This window comes from Meles meles, chromosome 11 (genome assembly GCF_922984935.1).
Source record: "Meles meles chromosome 11, mMelMel3.1 paternal haplotype, whole genome shotgun sequence".
Classification (NCBI taxonomy): domain Eukaryota; kingdom Metazoa; phylum Chordata; class Mammalia; order Carnivora; family Mustelidae; genus Meles; species Meles meles.
In genome coordinates this window covers 56,059,318-56,079,283 of record NC_060076.1, presented here as the reverse complement: position 1 = coordinate 56,079,283, position 19,966 = coordinate 56,059,318, and the positions used below count along the sequence as shown (strand labels likewise).

The 19,966-nt window shown below is 41.0% G+C and overlaps 1 protein-coding gene across 9 annotated transcripts in view; it reads right to left on the bottom strand.

Moving 5' to 3' along the window:
• Nucleotides 1-19,966, bottom strand: part of MPDZ (multiple PDZ domain crumbs cell polarity complex component) — a 166,396-nt gene that overhangs the window by 17,613 nt on the left and 128,817 nt on the right. For all 9 annotated transcript variants that reach the window (XM_046022442.1, XM_046022448.1, XM_046022450.1 and 6 more), the window contains 5 exons: nucleotides 18,735-18,897; nucleotides 16,815-17,011; nucleotides 15,615-15,706; nucleotides 15,303-15,393; nucleotides 12,921-13,001 (listed from right to left, as the gene is read on the bottom strand). In XM_046022442.1, the coding sequence (XP_045878398.1) occupies nucleotides 12,921-13,001; nucleotides 15,303-15,393; nucleotides 15,615-15,706; nucleotides 16,815-17,011; nucleotides 18,735-18,897 (624 nt within the window). The remainder of the gene's footprint in view (nucleotides 1-12,920; nucleotides 13,002-15,302; nucleotides 15,394-15,614; nucleotides 15,707-16,814; nucleotides 17,012-18,734; nucleotides 18,898-19,966) is intronic.

Below are 19,966 nucleotides of genomic sequence, written 5' to 3'. Positions count from 1 at the left end.
AGCACCTCGATAGCTTATCTAAACATTGCAAACACCTACAAATCCAACGGGAGAGCGAAGAGAAGAACAGCAATTCTAGAAACAGAAAATCACCACTTTCTGAAAGGTAGGACTGGCGGAGAAGTGAATCTAAAACGACGGGAAGATAGACCGCAGGGGGGGAGAGGCCGGCTCCCGGCAAGTGGCGGAGCAACGGAGCACAAAATCAGGATTTTTAAAAGTCTGTTCCACTGAGGGACATTACTCCAGAGGCTGAACCGGGGTGAAGCCCACACGGGGTCAGCGTGGCCCCAGGTCCCGCAGGGTCACAGAAGGATCGGGGGTGTCAGAGTGTCACAGAGCTCGCAGGTCTTAGAACAGAGAAGCCGGCTACAGAGACAGAGCCGAGGACTGAACTCTAAGCACAGGGTTACCTTGAACTGGTTGCGGGCTGGGTGAGCTCGGAGCACGGCTGGAGGCTGGGGATACGGGAGTGATTGGGTGCTATCCTCTGGGGGCGCACTGAGGAGTGGGGCCCCAGGCTCTCGGCTCCTCCAGGCCGGAGACTGGGAGGCCGCCATTTTCAATCTGGTCCTCCGGAACTCTACAGAAAGCGTTCAGGGAACAGAAGCTCCCAAAACCGAACCCAAGCGGATTACTTAGTCCAGCCCCCGGTAAGGGCGGTACAATCCCGCCTCGGGCAAAACACTTGAGAGTCACTACAACAGGCCCCTCCCCCAGAAGATCAACAAAATATCCAGCCAGGACGAAGTTCATCTATCAAGGAAAGTAGGTTCAATTCCTAAGACAGCAGCGGAATTCCAGAGGAGGAGAAAGCAAAGCACGGAACTCATGGCTTTCTCCCCATGATGCTTTAGTCTTGCGGCTACTTCAATTTTTTTTCAATTTTTTTTCTTTCTTTTTTCTTCTGCTAAATTTTTAAAAACTTTTACCCTTTTCTTTTTTAACGTTTTTTGACCAGTTTATCTAAAATATATATTTTTTCTTTTTTATATTTTTTCTTTGTTTTATTTTTTAAATTTTTTTCTTTTTTTTTCTGAACCTCTTTTTATCCCCTTGATCCCTGCCCCCCCCCACAATTTGGGGTCTCTTCTGATTTGGTGACAACGCATTTTCCTGGGGTCTTTGCCACCCTTTTAGTATTTTATTTGATCCTTCATATCCTCTTATCTGGACAAAATGACAAGGCAGAAAAAAACACTACAAACAAAAGAACAAGAGGCAGTACCAAAGGCTAGGGACCTAATCAACACGGACATTGGTAATATGTCAGATCAAGAGTTCAGAATGATGATTCTGAACGTTCTAGCCGGGCTCAAAAAAGGCATGGAAGATATTAGAGAAACCCTCTCTGGAGACATAAAGGCCCTTTCTGGAGAAATTAAAGAACTAAAATCTAACCAAGTAGAAATCAAAAAAGCTATTAATGAGGTGCAATCAAAAATGGAGGCTCTCACTGCTAGGATCAATGAGGCAGAAGAAAGAATTAGTGATATAGAAGACCAAATGACAGAGAATAAAAAAGCCGAGCAAAAGAGGGACAAACAGCTACTGGACCACGAGGGGAGAATTCAAGAGATAAGTGACACCATAAGACGAAACAACATTAGAATAATTGGGATTCCAGAAGAAGAAGAAAGAGAGAGGGGAGCAGAAGGTCTATTGGAGAGAATCATTGGAGAGAATTTCCCTAATATGGCAAAGGGAACAAGCATCAAAACCCAGGAGATGAAGAGAACCCCCCTCAAAGTCAACAAGAATAGGTCCACACCCCGTCACCTAATAGTAAAATTTACAAGTCTTAGTGACAAAGAGAAAATCCTGAAAGCAGCCCGAGAAAAGAAGTCTATAACATACAATGGTAAAAATATTAGATTGGCGGCAGACTTATCCACAGAGACCTGGCAGGCCAGAAAGAGCTGGCATGATATATTCAGAGCACTAAACGAGAAAAACATGCAGCCAAGAATACTCTATCCAGCTAGGCTATCATTGAAAATAGAAGGAGAGATAAAAAGCTTCCAGGACAAACAAAAACTGAAAGAATTTGCAAACACCAAACCAGCTCTACAGGAAATATTGAAAGGGGTCCTCTAAGCAAAGAGAGAGCCTAAAAGTAGTAGATCAGAAAGGTACAGAGACAATAGACAGTAACAGTCACCTTACAGGCTAATAATGGCACTAAATTCATATCTCTCAATAGTTACCCTGAATGTTAATGGGCTAAATGCCCCAATCAAAAGACACAGGGTATCAGAATGGATAAAAAAACAAAACCCATCAGTATGTTGCCTACAAGAAACTCATTTTAGACGTGAAAACACCTCCAGATTTAAAGTGAGGGGGTGGAAAACAATTTACCATGCTAATGGGCATCAGAAGAAAGCTGGGGTGGCAATCCTTATATCAGATCAATTAGATTTTAAGCCAAAGACTATAATAAGAGATGAGGAAGGACACTATATCCTACTCAAAGGGTCTGTCCAACAAGAAGATCTAACAATTTTAAATATCTATGCCCCTAACGTGGGAGCAGCCAACTATATCAACCAATTAATAACAAAATCAAAGAAACACATCAATAATAATACAATAATAGTAGGGGACTTTAACACTCCCCTCACTGAAATGGACAGATCATCCAAGCAAAAGATCAACAAGGAAATAAAGGCCTTCAATGACACACTGGACCAGATGGACATCACAGATATATTCAGAACATTTCATCCCAAAGCAACAGAATACACATTCTTCTCTAGTGCACATGGAACATTCTCCAGAATAGATCACATCCTGGGTCACAAATCAGGTCTCAACCGGTATCAAAAGATTGGGATTATTCCCTGCATATTTTCAGACCACAATGCTCTGAAGCTAGAACTCAATCACAAGAGGAAAGCTGGAAAGAACCCAAATACATGGAGACTAAACAGCATCCTTCTAAAGAATGAATGGGTTAACCAGGAAATTAAAGAAGAATTGAAAAAATTCATGGAAACAAATGATAATGAAAACACAACAGTTCAAAATCTGTGGGACACAGCAAAGGCAGTCCTGAGAGGAAAATATATAGCAGTACAAGCCTTTCTCAAGAAACAAGAAAGGTCTCAAGTACACAACCTAACCCTACACGTAAAGGAGCTGGAGAAAGAACAAGAAAGAAACCCTAAACCCAGCAGGAGAAGAGAAATCATAAAGATCAGAGCAGAAATCAATGAAATAGAAACCAAAAAAACAATAGAAAAAATCAATGAAACTAGGAGCTGGTTCTTTGAAAGAATCAATAAGATTGATAAACTCCTGGTCAGACTCATCAAAAAGAAGAGAGAAAGGACCCAAATCAATAAAATCATGAATGAAAGAGGAGAGATCACAACTAACACCAAAGAAATACAGACAATTATAAGAACATACTATGAGCAACTCTACGCCAACAAATTGGACAATCTGGAAGAAATGGATGCATTCCTAGAGACATATAAACTACCACAACTGAACCAGGAAGAAATAGAAAACCTGAACAGGCCCATAACCAGTAAGGAGATTGAAAGAGTCATCCAAAATCTCCAAACAAACAAAAGCCCAGGGCCAGACGGCTTCCCAGGGGAATTCTACCAAACATTTAAAGAAGAACTAATTCCTATTCTCTTGAAACTGTTCCAAAAAATAGAAACGGAAGGAAAACTTCCAAACTCATTTTATGAGGCCAGTATCACCTTGATCCCAAAACCAGACAAGGATCCCACCAAAAAAGAGAACTACAGACCAATATCCTTGATGAACACAGATGCAAAAATTCTCGCCAAAATACTAGCCAATAGGATTCAACAGTACATTAAAAGGATTATTCACCACGATCAAGTGGGATTTATTCCAGGGCTGCAGGGTTGGTTCAACATCCACAAATCAATCAATGTGATAGAACACATTAATAAAAGAAAGAACAAGAACCATATGATACTCTCAATAGATGCTGAAAAAGCATTTGACAAAGTACAGCATCCCTTCCTGATCAAAACTCTTCAAAGTGTGGGGATAGAGGGCACATACCTCAATATTATCAAAGCCATCTATGAAAAACCCACCGCAAATATCATTCTCAATGGAGAAAAACTGAAAGCTTTTCCGTTAAGGTCAGGAACACGGCAGGGATGTCCATTATCACCACTGCTATTCAACATAGTACTAGAAGTCCTAGCCTCAGCAATCAGACAACAAAAGAAATTAAAGGCATCCAAATTGGTAAAGAAGAAGTCAAACTATCACTCTTCACAGATGATATGATACTATATGTGGAAAACCCAAAAGACTCCACTCCAAAACTGCTAGAACTTGTACAGGAATTCAGTAAAGTGTCAGGATATAAAATCAATGCACAGAAATCAGTTGCATTTCTGTACACCAACAACAAGACAGAAGAAAGAGAAATTAAGGAGTCAATCCCATTTACAATTGTACCCAAAACTATAAGATACCTAGGAATAAACCTAACCAAAGAGACTAAGAATCTATACACAGAAAATTATAAAGTACTCATGAAAGAAATTGAGGAAGACACAAAAAAATGGAAAAATGTTCCATGCTCCTGGATTGGAAGAATAAATATTGTGAAAATGTCTATGCTACCTAAAGCAATCTACACATTTAATGCAATCCCTATCAAAATACCATCCATTTTTTTCAAAGAAATGGAACAAATAATCCTAAAATTTATATGGAACCAGAAAAGACCTCGAATAGCCAAAGGAATATTGAAGAACAAAGCCAAAGTTGGTGGCATCACAATTCCGGACTTCAAGCTCTATTACAAAGCTGTCATCATCAAGACAGCATGGTACTGGCACAAAAACAGACACATAGATCAGTGGAACAGAATAGAGAGCCCAGAAATCGACCCTCAACTCTATGGTCAACTAATCTTCGACAAAGCAGGAAAGAATGTCCAATGGAAAAAAGACAGCCTCTTCAATAAATGGTGCTGGGAAAATTGGACAGCCACATGCAGAAAAATGAAATTGGACCACTTCCTTACACCACACACGAAAATAGACTCCAAATGGATGAAGGACCTCAATGTGAGAAAGGAATCCATCAAAATCCTTGAGGAGAATGCAGGCAGCAACCTCTTCGACCTCAGCCGTAGCAACATCTTCCTAGGAACAACGGCAAAGGCAAGGGAAGCAAGGGCAAAAATGAACTATTGGGATTTCATCAAGATCAAAAGCTTTTGCACAGCAAAGGAAACAGTTAACAAAATCAAAAGACAACTGACAGAATGGGAGAAGATATTTGCAAACGACATATCAGATAAAGGGCTAGTATCCAAAATCTATAAGGAACTTAGCAAACTCAACACCCAAAGAACAAACAATCCAATCAAGAAATGGGCAGAGGACATGAACAGACATTTCTGCAAAGAAGACATCCAGATGGCCAACAGACACATGAAAAAGTGCTCCACGTCACTCGGCATCAGGGAAATACAAATCAAAACCACAATGAGATATCACCTCACACCAGTCAGAATGGCTAAAATTAACAAGTCAGGAAATGACAGATGCTGGCGAGGAGGTGGAGAAAGGGGAACCCTCCTCCACTGTTGGTGGGAATGCAAGCTGGTCCAACCACTCTGGAAAACAGCATGGAGGTTCCTCAAAATGTTGAAAATAGAACTACCCTATGACCCAGCAATTGCACTACTGGGTATTTACCCTAAAGATACAAACATAGTGATCCAAAGGGGCACGTGTACCCGAATGTTTATAGCAGCAATGTCTACAATAGCCAGACTATGGAAAGAACCTAGATGTCCATCAACAGATGAATGGATAAAGAAGAGGTGGTATATATACACAATGGAATACTATGCAGCCATCAAAAGAAATGAAATCATGCCATTTGCGACGACGTGGATGGAACTAGAGCGTATCATGCTTAGTGAAATAAGTCAATCGGAGAAAGACAACTATCATATGATCTCCCTGATATGAGGACATGGAGAAGCAACATGGGGGGGTAGGGGGATAGGAGAAGAGTAAATGAAATAAGATGGGATTGGGAGGGAGACAAACCATAAATGACTCTTAATCTCACAAAACAAACTGGGGGTTGCTGGGGGGAGGTGGGATTGGGAGAGGGGGAGGGGGTTATGGACATTGGGGAGGGTATGTGCTATCATGAGTGTTGTGAAGTGTGTAAACCTGATGATTCACAGACCTGTACCCCTGGGGATAAAAATACATTATATGTTTATAAAAAAAAAAAATAAAAGGATGAATACCCAACTTTTGTAGCAACATGGATGGGACTGGAAGTGATTATGCTGAGTGAAATAAGTCAAGCAGGGAGAGTCAAGTATCATATGTTTTCACTTATTTGTGGAGCATAACAAATGGCATGGAGGACATTGGGAGATGGAGAGGAGAAGGGAGTTGAGGGAAATTGGAAGGGGAGGCGAACCATAAGAGACTATGGACTCTGAAAAACAACCTGAGGGTTTTGAAGGGGCAGGGGTGGGAGGTTGGGGGAACCAGGTGGTGGGTAATAGGGAGGGCACGTATTGCAAGGAGCACTGGGTGTTGTGCAAAAACAATGAATACTGTTACGCTGAAAAAATAAATTAATTAATAAAAAAAAAAATCAACCAGCTTCCTCTTTCTGGCCTACAGAGAAGAAGTAATAACCCAATCAGGCCCCTTCATCCTGTCCCTTCTCCTGAGCAGACAGACTACAATTACTTCTGCATGCTCTGTCCTTTCTGGGGCTGAATACCCAACATTGTTTCCCCAGACACTTGTGTTTTGATTTGGTGCAGAGTGAAAACACTCTCAACTCTGAGTCCAGAGACGAGCACTGAAAACCTGCCAAGCCTAGAAAGCTATACGTATTTTGTCTATATTTTCCACATTTTCTTTTATCAAGACCAAATGTTCAATAATACGACTTTTGTGTTTCTTTAATGTTTACATTAATAAAATTATAATGGGGTTTTGAGTATTTTCATTCTGGTTAGAGATAGCAACCATTTTCATTATAGTTTCTACCCAGGAAAATGTAAAGCAAAAGAGAGAAAAAGGAGATTTTGTCATGGTTTCTATGAAATGTATATGTGAGAGCCGTGCTTGCCACCAGGCATTTAGGATCATGACTGTGACATCAAGGTTGGCCACAACATCATTTTAAAGATTATCAACATCGGGGCTTTTCTGAGGCAAAGCATTCATGTTTGATGAGTTTCGACCATCACTGTGGGTCTCTACACCACACTCTCTTTCCGCAGAATTTGTCACATTTGTAAGACACAGAAGACTGCATTTTTAGGGTGAGCAGAGCTCGGTTCTCATTTACTTCCTGTCTAGCTTTAGGAAGTTGGATATGCCATATAAGGTGTCTAAACTCAATTTTCTTATCTAAAAAATGAGTAATAACACAGCTGACCCTTGGACAATGTGGGAGTTGGGTGCTGATCCCTCTGCACATATGAAAATCCATGCATAATTTCTGACTCCTGAAAAAATGAACTATTTAGAGCCTTGTTGACTGAAAGTGTTATCAATAAAAACAGCTGAATAACACATTTTGTATGTTATGTGGAGTATATACTGTATTCTTCCAATGAAGCTAGAGAAAAGAAAACGTTATTAAGAAAAATCACAAGGAAGAGAAAATACATTTGCGGTCCTATACTGCATTTATCAGAAACCTCCACTTAGGAGTGGACCCACACAGTTCAAACCATGTTGTTCTTGCCCAACCATGAGACTGCTGTGCGGATCAGGTGTAGTAAGAAAGGGACTGGAAACCTGATGTGCTATATACACTGTTGTTATTACACATACCTTCCTTATACTTAAAGCCCTACAGGAAATAATCAAATGTATATTTCAAATATACATTTGAAATTTATATCAAATTTCAAATAAATTTGAAATGTACATTTGAAATTTATATCAAATTTCAAATAAATTTGAAATATATATCAAATGTATATTTCAGATACATTTTCTAAACTTGCCAGGATTTTGAGACCCTGAGTCCCGATCTAGCTGGTGAAAGAATCAGGCTTAATGAAGGAAGGTGAATGTGCTGCCAAAAAGACATCTAATTTAGCTAAACACTCTATTTGGGATTTTCTATACCAATGGTTTTTCCTATTACCACAAAGAAATATTTGTTTGAATAAGCAATACGCTACATCTACAATGACTGTATGTATTCAACTCTGAGATCTGATTCTATCATTGCCTATTCTCTTATCTATAGTCAGAAAAGTACCTTAGCGGTCCAGAGGGCATTTGCTGGTTGTTTACTTAACTACATTATCATATTCCTTCATACAGGCTCCTAGATTTTTGTCAGATTATCCTACCCCCTCCCCCTGCTGCCTCAAACAACATACAAGAGCATGCCCTCACCCTTGCTCATTCTCTCTCTGCCTATGTTTTGGGTGGTGATTTTAAAATGAGCTCACAAACTCCTTAAGAAGGGGATCCTGAACATGCGCTGGACTTGGGTTACTTGACTGTAAAATAGAGAAGAAAGCAGAAGGAATGGTGCATATTTTCACACCTATATCAAAGGCATCAGAGCTCTGTCCTCGCTCTCTCTTGGATCCCGTGCTCTGAGGGAAGCCAGGTCCATGTTATGAGGACATGAAAGCAGCACCACAGAGAGCCAATGGGGCTTCCTCCCAGTGCTCATTTAAGTCAGCCATCCCAGATGCAGCTCTTCCGGCCTGGGTCAAGCACTCCTATGACCCCAGTCCTAGCTGGCACTTTGTTGTCAAACTGTACAGAGCCTGACCAGACCACCCAGCTGAATGGCTCCCAGATCCCTGACCCATAGAAACAGAGATAATAAATGTTTATTGTTTTAAGATTCTAAATTTTGTGGTAATTTGTTATGTAACAGTGGATAAATAACTCCAAGGACAGAGTCTGAATGACTTGGTTCAACAGTACAGTTCTATTCCCATGGCCACAGTCCCAAGCTCAGGAGCTGGTGTGTGAACAGAGCTGACTCAACTAGCACACGTTTCAGGACTTTTACTCAGAATGACGGCACAGCCACTTCCCCTCCAGCCCCTGATGGCAGGTGAGAGAAGCAGCACACGACCCCAGCTACAGCTGGCAGGCATTCTAAGACAGAGGAAGACCAGCCTTGGGATACAGCTGACCGCTGACGGCTGTGCAGGAAGAGGAAAAGAACCGGCTCTTGATGACACTACGGAGCCACAGATCAACTATCCTGCAAGATCGCTGCCAGGAACCTGAGCCCAGAGATCCCCCTCTTTCACCAAGCCTATAGGAGAAAGGTTTTTTGTTATTAGCAACAGGCAGTGTCTGAAGAGGAGCCATGAGCTACGCATCTGTATATATAATAAGCCCCAGTCCCATTTAAAATACTACAAAAATAAACACATCTATAAACACATCTAAAGACAATCACCTGGCATCAGAAGAGTTAGGATGAAATACAAGTAAGGGTAATGGGGTGTGAGTGCGGTTTCCCAGCTGAACGCTTAGCTCTTCACCTCACTGCTGCCACAGGACATACAGCCCATAACAGAAAACGGTCTGAGAGACACTGTTCTGAGCCAGTTATTAAAACCCCACCATAGAGAGAAGGTGAGACAAATGAAGGAAACTTCGTTATGGAGTAACAGTTGTATCATTCAACAGCCAGAAGAGAGTGAACAAGAATTAAAAGTAGAACGAAGCTAAACCACCATTATTATCAGGAGAGCTATTTTGAAATTTGGAAGATTCCCCAAAAATTCAGATAAAAACTTCTTAATGCTGTTTGAAGACATTCATCCTATAAAACGTGTATGGACTTGAAATGGATCTCTAAAAATCATGCAAGGTTGCTTCGAGGTACAGGTACTTTCCTAGGACAAAACTGCTTAAAAACAAATCTTGAATCAAAAATCTTTTGTCTGGGGGCACCTGGGTGGCTCAGTGGGTTAGGGCCTCTGCCTTTGGCTCGGGCCCTGGTCCCAGGGTCCTAGGATCGAGCCCCGCGTCGGGCTCTCTGCTCAGCGGGGAGCCTGCTTCCCCCCTCTCTCTGCCTGCCTCTCTGCCTGCTTGTGATCTGTCAAGTAAATAGAATCTTCAAAAAAAAAAATCTTTTGTCTGTAAAGTGAATAAGCATTTCAGTCAGTCACTAAGGGTTCAGATTATACACTCTATAAATTTCCTGTTTATACTTCTATTTTCCCACTTAAAAAAGCTTAAAAAGAAAAGAAAATAATCAGGGCATCTGGTGGCTCAGTCAGTTACGCGTCTGACTCTTGATTTCAGCTGAAGTGTTGATCTCAGAGTTGTGAGATCAGGTCTGGGGTGGGCTCCAAACTGGGTGTGGAGCCTGCTTAAGATTTTCTCTCTCCCTCTCCCTCTGGCCCACTCTACCCCACCCCCAACCCAGCCATGCATTGGCTCTCTCGTTAAAAAAAAAAAAGATAATTAACCTGTCCAGAGTTTCTAAGGAGTCAAAACAGAATTAGAAATGACCTATTACTACCATTTCTGTATTGAAACTGTTATGAAAACCATTCTCTCCTTCCTGACTCTCCTGTACTTGACGTCTTTCCCAGCGCACAACAGCATGTAAGCTGTCATCCATTCTTCCCTCCTGCATACTTAGTATGAACTATGCCACCCATACTACATGAGATAATGGGAGAAAAAGTAACAGGTTCTTCTTTTTCAACATGTTTGCAATATAGATGTATAAAAATATTATCCACATGAATGTTTTTTTTTTTAAGATTTTATTTATTTATTTGAGAGAGAGTGAGAGAGAGCATGAGAGGGGAGAAGGTCAGAGGGAGAAGCAGTCTCCCTATGAAGCAGGGAGCCCGATGTGGGACTTGATCCCGGGACTCCAGGATCATGACCTGAGCCAAAGGCAGTTGCTTAACCAACTGAGCCACCCAGGTGCTCCACATGAATGTTTATACATGAGACATGTTTGAGCCAGGCACAGTTAAACGACAAATAAATGAAGACATTACCAGTATGCATCCTATAGGCCAGAATATCGAAGGAATATTTCAAAATAAACAGACATGAGATTAAGCTAGATCTTCAGCCATACAGGACTTAGATAATCTAAAAGAAAGCATAACGGCACCCCAAGTTGCATAAGCACAGGTAAGGAGGGATGAATTCTTAAAATAAATGGCCGTGGGCCCTTGAAACATTCAGTCTGAATGAAGTAGAAGATTCTTATAAGAAACATACAGGTGTTTTGGGAAGGTAAACAGGCCCCAGATGCAAGCTGAAACAAGGAATGGAAAATAGGACTTGGAGGTGTAAGACCAGAGTTTAAGTTCTAACTCCATCATTCTGAGCTATGAGGACTGTTATAAGTGGGAAAAATAAAACGATCTCACAGGTTGCTGAGAAGTAAACAACATACTGCATGTGAGACTTTGCCATTAAATTTTTTCAAGTAATCATAATTTTTAAAAATACAAGGTAGTATATAAATGGCAAAAAGTTGCAGATGAAGTATGAATGTTAGCAGGCTGGTTAATTCTCCCTTCTTCACCTTCTTGAGTTTTGTCTGCATGGTCGACTAATAAGGGGTTCAACGTGGACAGGTTTATATAGTATGTTGTGTCTTTTAACCTGTCGTTTTTAGCAAGGGCTTCCTCAAAGGATGTTTTTAAGCACACATTCCATGCAGCATTCAGAAACTCATGGTTTCTGACTTCATAATGACTTGAATAGTGCAAAGCATAGGCCATCATTATGCCGACTACTTACAAACGACTCATTTAATCTTTACAATTAGGTCAAAGGTAATATTATCATCTCCGATTTACTGGTGAGAAAACTGAGGCAAAGGAAGATCACATAATGTGTCAGGTATGTACTTCATGACGCAAGGACTGAACCCAGATTCTGGAGCCAAGGCTGGTAACCACCATGCTGCCCTGCCTCATAGCTGGACAGTGACCTGTGGACCCCTTCTCTTCTGTCGGCCTGCAGTAAATATAGCCCTGCTCCATGCCAACCCCTGGCTTGCCTTCCTCTTCTCCCTGTGCACTTTGCTGCTCTCTCTGCGAATACTCTCCCACGTCCACCGCTAGCCCGCCTGCATTCCAGCATGAGCCTGCAGCACCTGAAAGCATTTGCAGGTTTCTGTTCAGCAAACCACCTCTTCAAAAGTGGTCATTTGAACCTAATGTTCAGATCTTTTCAGAAGTAAATACTTCACTGATGTTTATCTGTGAAGCTTCTAGAAATTTGAACTTTCAGTTTTATGAAGGGCAAACACTGTAATTTGTTTCTTTCTTCTTTTTATTTCCTCCAGAGCAGGCCCTTAGTAAATGTATCAAAGGAGAGGGGCGTCTGGGCGGCTCAGCCAGTTAAGCCTCTGCCTTGGGCTCGGGTCATGATCCCTTAGTCCCAGGATTGGGTCCTGCACTGGGCTCCCTGCTCAGTAGGGAGCCTGCTTCTACTTTGTCCTTCATCACATTCTTTTTTTTTTTTTTTTTTGGTGTGTGAATTTCAGTAATTCTTTATCCTTCACCCCATTCTCACGCGTGCACTCCCTCTCTCTCAAATGGATAAACAAAATCTTAAAAAAAAAAGAAAAAAAAGAGAGAGACACTGCTAAATGTCATACCTTGGGATAATCACAAAGGCAGGAAAAGCTTAATCCCTGCTAAAGTATCAATTAATACAGTAATTCTCAAATGTTTGTGTGCATGGAATCACTCAGAAGGCTTATAAAAACGCAAGCTGGGGGTCCACCCCCAGAATTTCTCATTCAGTAGGTATGGAATGACCAAATGTCTGAAATTCTAGCAAGATCCCAGGTGATGCTGACGCCGCTGGTCCAGAGACCACACTTCTGAGAACTAGCCCATCAGATTACTGGTGTAAAAATTCAACTCAAAGCACATTTACCTTGGGAAGCTCCAGATGTTGCACGTTTTTAAATGAACAGAGGTCCACAGCCGCATCGAAAGTAGTACCACTTGGCTCAGGCTGACAGAGGGAAGGAAATGGCAAAATAGAAAACCGAGGTGTACGTATTTTTGTTTGCTTAATAAGGGTCACTTGCATCAAAATTATTTCACGTGTTATAATTAATTATTATTAACATTTCATGACATTTATGAACATTATATTCTCTTCAAAAGACTAATAAGGTATGATTAGACAAAAATTACTTTCGAGCACAGAGACACAAAGCCATTCATTCTCCAGACAGCCTGGATTTATTCTCTAATGAAATGTAATGGCAGCCCGGCGACCCAGCAGTGGGACTCAGTAGCACACAGGACTCAAGCAGAGGCACCATCCACTGTTCCTCCCTATGTTAGTCATCAAGGGAATTTAGGAGCTATTAAATGTTTTACTTGAAAATTATTAAAATATTCTATTTTAAGGGCTATATCTGTAGTACAATTTGTATGAAAATAAAATTTTCTCCTTTATAATCTTGAAAAATCACCTGACTCAGTTCACTATTATGAATGATTTCTCAGTTCACTAGAACAAGTGACGTTCACCATGTACAGATAGCCCAGTGCTCACACGCTCCTTCCGGGGGAGCGTTTCCTCTCACACTGTAATCATCATGGCTCCTCTCACTGTCAGCTTTTCATTCTCTGTGCCTCCCTTTATTCATCCTTAACAAGTATCTTGGGCTTTGGCACATCAAAAGTCTCACCAAAAAAAACCTCTAAATTCTATGTTACCCTCTAGCCACTGCCTTTTCTTTTCTAATTTTTTTTTTTATCCATCATTTGCTTTCTCAAAAAACACTAGTGATCAGCTAATTGCCAAGTCCAATGGACTCTATTCATCTCCTTACTTGACCTCTCCTCAGCATTCAAGATTGTAGAATATACCCTCCTTCTTGAAATGTGTCCTCCTCAGCTCTACACAACATGCTTGCCTGGTCCTTCCTCGTTCCCTCTGGCCACTTTTTGTTAGGCTTCCTCCTTGCTTTATTAAAGAATTCTGACCTTGGCCCCCTTCTTCTAAGTATTCTCTGTACAGAAGAGCTCCTATGGCCACCAGATAACAACTATGCATCCATGGGAATTCATCTCTAAACTCTAGACCAAAAGTCCCAATGTACATCTCCAGGCTTTTCAACAGGCACTTCACCCTAAAGCTGCTTCAAATAGAACATTTTCTATTTTTACAAGTATCTGTTTTTAAATTTTTTGTATTTTCGTAAAAGTCAGCCATCCACCAAGTCACCATGTCAGCCATCCGGAAGCCGTCTACATCTTGTCTGTTGCATTCACCAGCCTAATCCCAGCCCAAAAAGAAGTACCTGGTACAAGGCAGACAGTCCGTAAATACTTGTGGATAAATAGATACCCAACCACTGGCTGTTCCTCACTGAGTACCTTTAGTTAGGGATAAGGTAATGCTCAGTTGGATCCTAAACATCTGAAACTTCTGACTTAATCATTTTTTTCCCTTCCTTCTTTTCTTTCTCTCTTTTTCTCTTTCTCTCTCTCCCTCTCTCTCCTTCCTTCCTTCCCTTCCTTTTCTCTTTCTTTCCCTCTTTTCTTTCTCTATTTTCTCTCTTCCTTTCTTCCTTTCTTTTCTTTCTTTTTTCTCTTTCTTCTTCCCTTCCTCTCTCTCTCTCTCTTTCTTTCCTTGCATTAGTTCAGGCTGTCATTATCTTTCTTCTGAACTATTCCTCTAATTTTTTTATTCCCTTTACCTTAACTTCTCTTCCTTGAAACCTCTGATTTTTTCTCTGCACTATTTCCAGAGAAGTACTTAAAAATACAATTCTTACTCTTTTGAGTTCCCTAAGGCATCAAAGATGAAGTCCCCATCACATTTCTCATGATGACCCTATCCCCCCTTTCCCAGTGACCTTTTCCTCACCAGCTCCCCAACGCCCATCTCACCCTCCCCACTATTCAGTGCTGCCCTGCAATTCTCATTCCCTGTATCTGCCAGAGCCTGCATGCCATTCCTTAGTTCATGCCCCCTGCCTGGAATGTTTTTGCCCCCGCCCCCGTGTCTTCTACTTCCAACACATACTTCACATGTCACCTCACCTAGAGGGTCATTGTCATGATCTCTGCAGAAGGACACTTGACAACTATTTCTACCTTCATTATTCCCTATGTAGACCCTTCATGGAAGTGGTGTGCTGATTCACATGAGTGTTTCTTGTACTAGGCCCCTTCAGGGCCAAGACCATGAGTCATTTATCTTTAACATTCCTATAAGGGATTGATACTTGTTTGCTGAATTAATACATAGCTTATCAATAAAATCTTCCCAGAGAAACAACCACAAGATACATACCTCTTTATTCTGAGAATGCTCTGAGGTAGAAGACAAAGGTTCTACTGTATTTCCAGGGCATACAGCCATCTGACTCACTGCATCTTTATTTCTAAAAGAAAAAGCACTGATCTGTCACAACATAATGATTCATACTATTTTCATTCTTCTCCTTGAAGACTCATTAGGATTATTAGAGAAAATTCTGCAAGCCCAAAGACCTGGGACTAAAATACTCAGACACTTAGAAATGTTTTATTTTCATTTAAAAGAACTCCGAATCGAAAGACTAAAAAAAGGTATTTAGTAATCTAGAAAAAAGAAAATGCTTACCTGATAAAAATTATTTTTACTTTAGAAGGAGCACATTTAATGATTGAAGAAGCATTCTGATGACTTCTTCCATATAAAATTTGACCATTGATCTGTGAGAAACAAATAGCATTAACTGAGCCTGAAATTTGGAATTGGCTAACCCTTTATTATCCTATCTAGCTAATAAAAAGGTCATTTTTCCCTTCTTTTGAAATATTACATGTATTTTCCTCCCCAGAACATGAACCTGACTTTCATGGTGAAAAGACAAGCCCATGTTTAAAGCCAACATTAAAATGACATGCAGGTGGTCTGATCTCCACAGACGACAGAGGCACCACCTGGACTGACTGTAGAAAAGTAGAGAGTGAAATTCCTGGCAGGTACCGGGCTTCCAGCATGTTCTGTACAAAGCAAAGTCTCTCCTGGAGGCACTAATGACCTGCACAGATCATCCTGAGAAGCCCCCTATGGTTACAGGTCTTAGTTAATCTCAAAACTCAGACCATGGGATGAGGCCACAGGGAGGAGCATCACAGGCAGATTCGGGATTTGGGAAGCGGAAAGTACCTACTGGAAACTGCCAGTTATCTAGTCATTCAGCCATTGCTGACTGAACCTTCCCAGCCAATAAAGAAACAAGAGTGCAAGGAAGAGTATTAAGGCAATATATAGGCAAGTGGATCCTAGCTTCCGGAAGGCAAGGACAAACAAAACAGGCAAATGTAATTCTAAACACTAGAAAGTATGGTCCAGAAATTTATTCTGTTTGGGCAGCTAAGTTACTGTTTTCGTTACTTAGCCTTAACCTTGACCCCACTGCACGCCACCCACATCACGTCTACCATTAGGAATTCAACTTCCAGAATGTCCAGTGGCTGTCTCATTACTGAGGAGTGATTGGTCATTGGCTTTTCAAAAGCTCCTAATAAAAATGCAGCACACAAGAAAATGTTTTTGAAGTGTGATCTTTATTACTATCTTGGGGCAAAAATTGTTTCTGGTGCTACCCAGTCGCAACCTTTTAATGGAAGTTAATGGGAACACGGACTCTACTTAGCAGAGATTTGGTTTACAGCCAAATTTGCTGCAGTGCCTCTATTTTATTAGGCAAGCAGTTGTTTTCTCAGTCACCATATGAGGCCCGGTGGATTTTCTGGGAACTGAGGATTCCAGCGCACCAATTCAGCAAGAGTAAATTCCTCTGTAGGAACGTACCTCTAGAAGCTCATCTGCAACCTGCAGTCGACCGTCTTTCCCAGCTGCTCCATTTGGGTCAATCCCCACCACAAAGACACTCATCCTGGATCGGTCTTTGTTCCCAGCCAGACTGAGACCCAAACCACTACGACCTTTCTCTAGTTCAATCATGTGTAGCTCTCCTGTTAGGGTTCCGTAACGCTCTCTGATATTTTCTACACACAACAACAAAATTAGAGGTATGAAGTTAATTTACAGCCTATGTCTTACTATGGAAGGTTATTTAGCTTCAAAAGGGCATTACTTGGACCAAAATGTAAATCCTTGATGGCTAAGAAAAGCTAAATAAGCTGGCCACCTAGGTGTCAAGACTGGTTTCCGGGAGTACCCAACTCTGAGGAATTTCTCTGCATCCAGCAGGCAGAGTGTGGAGGAGCCGATCTGACGGATCAGTTCACCAGGGCGATTCACATTAACAACCTCTCCAAAGACTCCGATTAAAACAGAATGCCACTTTATCATTTGTTGGGGAGAACAGAGCATTCAGAGGATTTATCTTCACTGACCAGTAAAAGCTTTGCACTCACAGCAAAACTGGCGTGCACGTCACATCGTGTGGGGCAGTTGCTTGGTACACAGATCCAGAATACAGGGAATGCATGTTTTCATTGCACAGAGCGATCAGACCAGGACAAATCAATGTACCTGTCTCAGCTTCAGGATACACGCCCTAATAGGTGAGACCATTCATCTCTCCCATCCCACACATTCAAGAGGTAGAATTTATTCTTGAATCTGAGAGGACAAGGCTATATGGAGGTGCCCTAGGCCACAGGAGCCAACACTAATTTCCAGCCCTGTAAGTACGTCATCCTGAAGGCCCAGCCTAGCTGGGCCCAGTCAACCACAACACAGGACACCATAATAAATTGCTCCCTTACGGCATTAAGTTTTGGAGTGGCTTGTAACATGATATTCTGTCTCATGTTTTCCTTAGAGTATATATGGTCACCTTAATAGATTAGCAATATATTCTTATTTTATTGAAAACAGAAAACCGCAAACTTCACAAATCATCTCTTCGAAAATGTTACTATGCGGCTGATGTCTTGCATTCCATATTGATTCTTAACTGCATCAACTTTATAAACTTTCATTTCCTGATTCCTTCTAGAATCTAGCAGCACAATTTTCACACCCTGTACACGTCCTAAAAGCATACACCATGGTTTTCTTAAAGTAATCATACTTTCAAAATGAAACTTCTTACAGCACTGATACATTGGTAACTTTTCACTAAATTGTTAACATTTCCTTGTAAAAAGGCTTATTTTATTAGAAAAAATACCCCAATGATCCTAATAACAGCTGCCCTTGAATGCTTCCTGTGCGTTAGACATTTCAAATTTAATGTTATCAACCTCGGGTAAGGACCACATTTTCAAAAGAAGGGTGGGCAAGAGGCAAAGACTTTGAGGCAGTTATACAATTTGCCGAATGCCTCAATGCCATCTCCACAATTATTCTGTGTTACCAACTTAGTATAGAAAATGCCAGAGTTCAAGCCAAGATACCAAGAGCAACCAGATTTTATAATGAGGACTCTGAGGTCTGGGATCGGCAAAAACTTGTTTGAGATCCTCAGGTGGCAGATCGTGTAGCAGCTTCTGAGAGAGGGCCCTGCCCTCTTTAGTGTTCACACAAAGGGCAGAGTGGGCTTTAGCAGAGAGAGTCATTTAAAGGAAAGGAAGAACATGATTTCATGCCTTGGCAATGCGTGCTGTATTCAGGCAAAACAAACAGTATTTTTTCCAAACAAATGTGCAGCAGGTATAAATAAAGCTGAAACATGCTTATCCATCCAGGACATAAGCTTGGAGAAACCCAAAGCTATTTCAATGTCTCTTATAACTCAGTGCATCACAAAAGACAACTTACTCCAGCTGTAACCAAACTCATCCTCTTTGTCCACGTCTTCGGAGAGTTTGCTGGCAGATGACTGTGTATGATCACCGCTCATTTCTGCAAATGCTGAAGAAGGGGGCGGAGGCACATTGCACAAAGGAGCCTTTTCTGGCTCGGATTCGGACTGACTGGGTGCCTGTGGGAACAAGAAGAATGCAGTGCGTATGCGTAGTCCGAGGAAGAAAATCTTCAGTAAAGGAAATAAAAGTATAATTGACAAAAACTGGCTTTAAAATATCTGACACATAAATAACAGAAAAAAAAAATATATATATATAATGGTAGACAGGAGTCAGGTAAAGTTTAAATTCACTAAACAAAATATATGTTCAGAGGTTAATTTGTTAAACTGTTATTTGGTATTTTGGGCCAATGAACTCTTCAATTTGAAGGCTTAAATAACTTTAGAAAAAATTGTATGAACTCTCCCCTTTGGGGAAAAGAACTCCCATTCAAAAGTCTTCATAAATATTCAGGGGTCTGGGTAAGATTTTGTGGGCCTAGAGAAGTCTTCCAAGAAACAAGAACAAAACTAACAAATAAGTTAATCAAGCAATTAAAGTCCAGAGGTCGCTCGTCAGACTATATATATACAAATAATTCTTCACTGCTACCTGAATCCTCTCTCCAAATGACTCTCTTAACAAAGCCATGAGAATGAGCATTATACATGCAAGTTCGTCTACCACGGGAGCCAGTTAGTGAGCACAGAGCACCCAGACTCAGATCTGAGGAGCTGGCTTTAAGCGACAACACGATCCTTCCCTTGCCAGGGTGGCTTGAAAGGTAAATGAGAAAACAGGAGAGACCACTGACACAAACCCAAAGTGTGGCATACTTGCTGTCACTGAGGGCTATGGGCCTTATTTCAAAAAAGGGACTTCGTATCAAGTTCTTCTATTACAGATTGTCAAATAAAATATTAGAGTTCGAAAGGCCCATAAGTCACTGAGTTCATTTTATTCATTTTGCACATGAAAAACTTGAGGCCATGAGAAGATTTTGTTCAAAACCACATTGGGACTAGATTTCTTTTCCCTTAATTCTTAATCCAATATGCTTTCCATTACACCATGCTCTCTCCTCCAGTTTCCATAGTAGGACAGTACCAAATTCAACAGAGATACCAACTTAAGTTCTAACCATGGTATGAAGCTGTCCCTGAAGCCCTGATCCTACATTTTCCCTATCCTTTTTTATTTTAC